The sequence below is a fragment of the Temnothorax nylanderi genome, unplaced genomic scaffold (genome assembly GCF_030848795.1).
Source record: "Temnothorax nylanderi isolate EJ_2023f unplaced genomic scaffold, tnyl_v1.0 TNYL_tig0034_pilon, whole genome shotgun sequence".
Taxonomy (NCBI): Eukaryota; Metazoa; Arthropoda; class Insecta; order Hymenoptera; family Formicidae; genus Temnothorax; species Temnothorax nylanderi.
The window spans coordinates 531,735-537,734 of record NW_027249096.1 but is presented as its reverse complement, the minus strand read 5'-3'; the positions used below and the strand labels follow the sequence as shown (position 1 = coordinate 537,734).

The 6,000-nt window shown below is 42.5% G+C and overlaps 1 protein-coding gene across 3 annotated transcripts in view; it reads left to right on the top strand.

Annotated features, from left to right (window-relative positions):
- The first annotated feature begins 3,251 nt into the window (after positions 1-3,251).
- The window catches only part of Rg (A kinase anchor protein rugose), a 303,530-nt gene continuing 300,781 nt past the window's right edge, over positions 3,252-6,000 (top strand). For 2 of the 3 annotated variants that reach the window (XM_071703158.1, XM_071703153.1), the window contains exon 1: positions 3,252-3,689. In XM_071703158.1, the coding sequence (XP_071559259.1) occupies positions 3,531-3,689 (159 nt within the window). In that variant the 5' untranslated portion in view covers positions 3,252-3,530. The remainder of the gene's footprint in view (positions 3,690-6,000) is intronic. The other variant, XM_071703160.1, reaches the window with a different exon arrangement.

Sequence of the window (6,000 nt, the reverse complement as noted above, 5' to 3'; positions counted from 1 at the left end):
CTCAAATCGGAGTATCGGAGCATAGTGTTAGAAGACAGGTATAACATTGCGCATAATGGCGGCCGGAGAATACGACAGCCAATCAAATGTTTATCCAAAATGTGGCGCCACATTTAAATGCAGCATTATCACAGTTTGTGACAAAAATGCAAACGAAAATAAAAAATTTGTAAATATAATACGAAACCTCATAAATTAATAAAAAAATATAATACATAATATACTAATGATAAAAAAACAATCTCTACATTAATAAGTAAAGGAAGATTAAATATTGCAAATAAGGAATTAGAAAACATTATTAATAAGGAAGTATACAGAAATGATTACTCGTATTGCAAACTGTAAGAACAATATTCCTGACACAATGTTATATTTAAAATCGTCTTAAGTTTATTATAGAATGCTATAATAAAATAGCCTTACAGGTAATGGAACTTTCCTCCTGCAACGTGTCGTAGAGATCTCGGTTATTGTCCGACTTTCGTGAAGGGACGAAACTGTGTTTAGCAATTCGAAGTCGTCTTCCTTTGTACGCATCCATAAATATCGCAAGAATCGGCCGTAAAGTACATAAAAAGTGAAGATGTAAGCCATTGTAAGCAAGTGACTAAAGCGGTTTGAAGAAGCAAAAACCGTCGATGATCTACTTCTACTAGAACGTAGAATGTAGTGAGGCGCGAAAAACGATAGATAAAGATAGATAACAGATTATGCATGGAGATGTTTTCTACCATGTTCTTCCTCGACCAGCGAAATTGAAGAAAAAGAGTATAAACATATCCAGCGAAAGTTGTCTACTCATAATTTGAAATTCCAATAAAGAAAATTTTTCCGAAAGATACGTCTAAAAAAGAACTGCTCGAACGCATGCAAATATCAGTTGTGATTAGGGCAATGTTACCTTCTCTAGTGGAGCTTCTTTTTAGCACAAACTATTAGCGGCTCATCTTGGTTTATTCCCAACAGACTTCTCCAGCAGATCGTTATATATCCGGCAAAGATTTGGGACTATTTCTCAAAGTAAGAATTTGACACTTTATCCATTAATCCAGTAATTTGAATGATTCAAAGTCATCTTTGTACCCAGTGAAAAGAAGAAAATGGTATCGAAGTGATAGACAGGCTAATACGAATCCTCGAGAATGTTTGAAAACATATAAAGCTAAACCTTCGTGAAAAAAAATATGGATTTTAAATGCCAATTATCGACAACGGTGGCGATTAAACAGTTTATTATATGAAAGTATCGATTAAATAATGTTGCAATTTTTTTCATTTTATTATAATAAATAATATCAAAATTATGCCGGTCACGCTCTTGTTAGACAGACTGTATGTATACCTTCTTAATTAAATTTGGCCGAGACAAATAGACATTTCGATATACTGTATTATATACAATATACAAATGACACTTTAGACGTGTTATGGAATGTGTGTGATGCACCCCCCGTGAATGTGGGGCTGATGGCTTGCAGACTCAGACCAGGAGGACCATTCTCACAACTCGGGGCTAATGAACATCAGAAAACCGCTAGGTAAGTATCTCTACGTCGACTTTGAGACCTTCATTACTATTACTTTCGTTTGCACCTTAGATATTCGCAATGTCGCTCTTCTAATCGAAGCAATTCCCGTAACTTTTCAAGCGCTGATTATCTACGTGTTTTTATATATATAGATTTCAAGAATTATATATAGGTATTACGCAACAGAAAAATTTAATGATGACATATCGTTACACGCGTAGTACTGTGTTGTGTATGTGTATATATATAAATACATATACCAATACATATACCAATTTAGTATAAGGTAGGGCAATGTGAAATAAATTTTAATAGCTTAAATATGTATTAAGAAATATATTTAACGATAAATTTGAAAACAAAAATAAATTCTGTAAACTATGCGTCTTTCAATAGATGTTTTTTAAACAAAACTATATAAATCTTCTAACACATCGCAATAAAGAAATAACTGAAATAATAATAAATAATTCAATAATATTAAAATACAAAACTGAAATTTTACAATACATTTATTTATTAAAATAAATATATTTTAAAATTTTCAGTACTTATCGAAATATTCCGTAGTTCAATGATTACATTATTTGTGACGGGATGTTCAGATTGGTTAACGACACATGACGCGACGCGTGACGCGCTCAGTAGAAACTCAGCCTAAGACGACGAGCGGCAGGGATTATTCCTTGATTAATTCGCGGCGAATCTCGGAATCCGTATCCGAGGCGTGGAATTCGGAGAAAGGGAGGAGAAACGAAAGAGCCTAAAAACGTGACTGTCCGATCCTCCCGCATTATTCTTTTTCAATTCTATGTAAATGCATATTCGCCCTAATTGCGCCATTCTTTATTTCGTAAGATAGAAGTTTTTAAATTGTACAAACTATTGGCGATTGGTTTAACTTTAGAATGAACTATAATTAACATTTACGAGAATTATTGTGTTGTAAATAAATCTTTTAATATCCATTTCTCTATCAATGTAGATTAACACTAGAACTATGCCAAGTCAAAATAATCCGTTTGACATTTTTTAATAATTTATTACTCATTTTTAAAACATATCTAAATTTCTGTAATTTTCCTTGACTTTTATTGAAATTATACAGATAATTAATTTCATTAATTTGTTTTTTCTTTTTTTCTTTTTCTTTCTAAGATTTCTTCGGTAGTAATAAATGTAGATTATCTCCGGTAGTTCTAGTTTCATCATATAATAGTACTGAAATGTTTCTCTGATTTTAAAAGCTTATCTTATGTTCTATTTCTACCAATGATGTAGATTAATCTTGATTTAACTTACCTTTTATCTTTTTCTAATTCTTCGAGCTAGAAAAAGATAAAAATTAAATTGGTAGAAATAGAACATAAGATAAACTTTTAAAGTTAGAGAAACATTTAATACATATGATTCCAAAGTGACGTAAGTATTACACCATCATAATTTGAGATTACTTTTTTTTTTATTTATTATGTTGTTTTTCCTTTGTCAGCAATATTAAACATTTTTAAGAATTTTCAAGTTAAAAGAATTAAATCTACGCGTGCTAACGCTAAGGTTTCTGAAGAGATTTAATTAACGTCGACGAGGATCATTATCGCGAAGAATGTCGAGAATCGTAAATTCTGCAGCGCGCCGCCGCGCAGCGCCGCGCGCCGTCGCGACGGCGACGCCGCGGACGGACGGTTCGGCAGCGCGCCGGCCGCGGCGTGGCGTCGCCGTCGCGGTCGGCGCGCGCGTTGCGTCGGCGTGTCGGTCGCTGCCCTAGGAACATTCGGGCCGGCGCGGCTGGCAGTCCTCACAACAGTGCCCACTTTCCAACATGGCAGATCAATTTGTGTTGTATTATCATGTGACGGCGAAACGCTCCCGTTGATAGGACCCGTAACCTCGTGCGAACCTGATCGTAGTCCCCCGGTAACCACGCGAGTGCGGACGCGCGAACGCGGTTCGCGGTCGCGTTGAAAAAGAAAAAGAAAAAAAATAACGTCCGTCGCGATGGCGGACCTAAAGAGCCCGCCGTTCAGTGACATCAAGCGGCCCGAGGAGGTGGTGGCGATGGCGATGAACGACAGCCTCAAGTTCGCCGTGCTGATCGGCCTGATCGAGGTGGGACAGGTGTCCAATCGGGAGGTCGTCAACACCGTGCTGCACCTGGTGAGTGGCGAGAGTTACAGCGCGCGCCCGGCGTCGTCGCCGTCGCCGTCGCCGTCGGCCCCGACGGCTCCGTCGTCGCCGCGGCTTCGCCCCGGGTCGCGGGATGCGGATTCCCGCCGCCTCCCCCCCTGTCGCGACCCCCCGTCGCAGCATCACCGACGTGACAGCATCGCCGAGCTGTCAAACCTCCCTCTTGCCTGTCCGCGGCGCGCGATCCTCCGCGAAAATCGAGAGGAATCTCTTTCTCTCTTTTCCTCCTTTCGATCGGGAAACCGATACGCTCCGATGCGCACTTTCTCACCGGGTGATTTTCCTAATTGACTTGGATATGTCGTCTGACTCGTTAGCGGCGAGCGAGCCTTGGAGCGAGACTCATTAACATAGCTCTTCACCTTTATGCTAAATACGCTGATCGCGATCTCTCCTTTTCCCGGGGAAAATCGCTCCGCTCCGAGTTTGGTATCTGCGCGAAATTACTCTCTCGCTCGTGAGTCTCTACTAGCAATAATAAATCTCACTGTCTTTGTTACATTAAGCTGATTAAATGGTTATTCATCATCAAATGGAATGAAATAGATCGACTAACGAAGCAGCGGTTTAACCCTTAAACCTTAAACCATTTTTCGTATAGCATTCAGAGTATTTTTTAAATAAATAATGACTTCAAGCGTCAATTCAAGACTTGTATACTCGTATGTACGCAACAATCTATATCTATAATCTTCTTATTAAGAATTTCAACTTTTTTTTCTTAGTTGAATTGAACTATATATGAATGACTTCATTCAAGCAAGTTTTCTTTCGTTTATCGCAATATAATCTCAAGATTTCCACGTTGAGGCTACAGATATTTTCGAACCGAGCATATTCTTTGTTTCTGTGCATCCAGAAGAGCTAGAGCAGGCCCTTTAATTTCCATACACAAAGCCGCGCGTTTTCAATTCAAACTTTATAAGGAGCAGTACAGTCGCTTTGCACATACGCAAAGCTGCGCACTCAAAGGTTAAGCCAAAGACCGAAACGCTCTCCGTTCTACCGTATTATTCCGCCTCGGCGGAAGGCCATGGCTCGCGCGGATCGCGTTCGCGTATTTAGCCGCGAAATGTGCCGTGCGATAATCAGCGCGCGATAACATCGATCGGCCGTAATGGACAAACAGGCGCCGGAATCCCGACGGCCACGCCGCGCCGCGCCGCTACCGCGCCGCCGGGCCGGGGCGACAGGCGTGCGAAGGTGCGTGCGCGCGGGCGGGACCGTCTCGTAATTACGCATAAGCATAATCGTCGGCGTTTGCAAATGAGCGCGGATGAGCCGCGGACTCGCGAGTCGCGACACGTCGCGGTCGCGCGGATCGACCCACGCCGCGCCGCGCCGCGCCGCGCCGCCTACGATCCTCTCGGAGCGGACGACGATGACGCGCGTCAAGGAGAAAGGCTGTGGAAACGCGGGTTTTCCCGGGGAAGGGACCGCGACTTTTAATCGCGAAACGCGCGGCTTTAACTCGCCTCGTGTTTATTTCAACGGCTGCGATCGCGCTCTTATCAGCGCCGATCGTCCCTCGCGTCGAAATTCGGCCGACGACGCCGATTTTATTTATCTCCGTCGAGGACCGCGCGGCGCGATTTCCACGCCCGAATTTACCCTCTCGTCGCGACGATGCACGGGGCTTATCGCGCGGGATATATCTCGATGACGGGCTTCTGGATAGATCGGAGCACGCACGAAAGCGAAACGCTTTCACGGAGAACACTCGTCCACAAATATCTCACACACGTGGCGCCGATTAGCGATCGGCCGCGTCGGGACGGCGCGCGGACGTTTAAAGTCAACGCTATCGCCGGCAACCGCCGCCGCTATCGTCGCTCGTACACACGTTTCTTCGAACTTATATAGGCTCTCTCTCTCTCATATATAACTTTTATACTTATATTTAAACCCGTTCGATGTAGCAACTTGAGCGCGTGGAAGGACGTGGATCGTTCGCGTGAAATGGAACACCTTCCTCTTTGAAGGAGCACTCGCGTACAAAGGCGGGCGTAGAAAAAAAAAAGAAGTCCGCTGCAGGTTTTTACCGAGTTTCGAAAAAGTTGCGCCTTTTGAAGGCTTAATCTTGGAACGTTGCGGAGGTAACTTACTTTTTTTTTTTAATTATATCCTTAATAAATCCTCGATCTTTCCGTACCGCGACGACGTCGGAGAACGTTTGCCGCGCGACACAGGCCACTTCGCTCGCCTCAAGCATAAATATTATTGTCGTCGATACCTGGTTAACCGAAGCGAGTATTCATTTCGTAGGCATTCAAATGTGGCA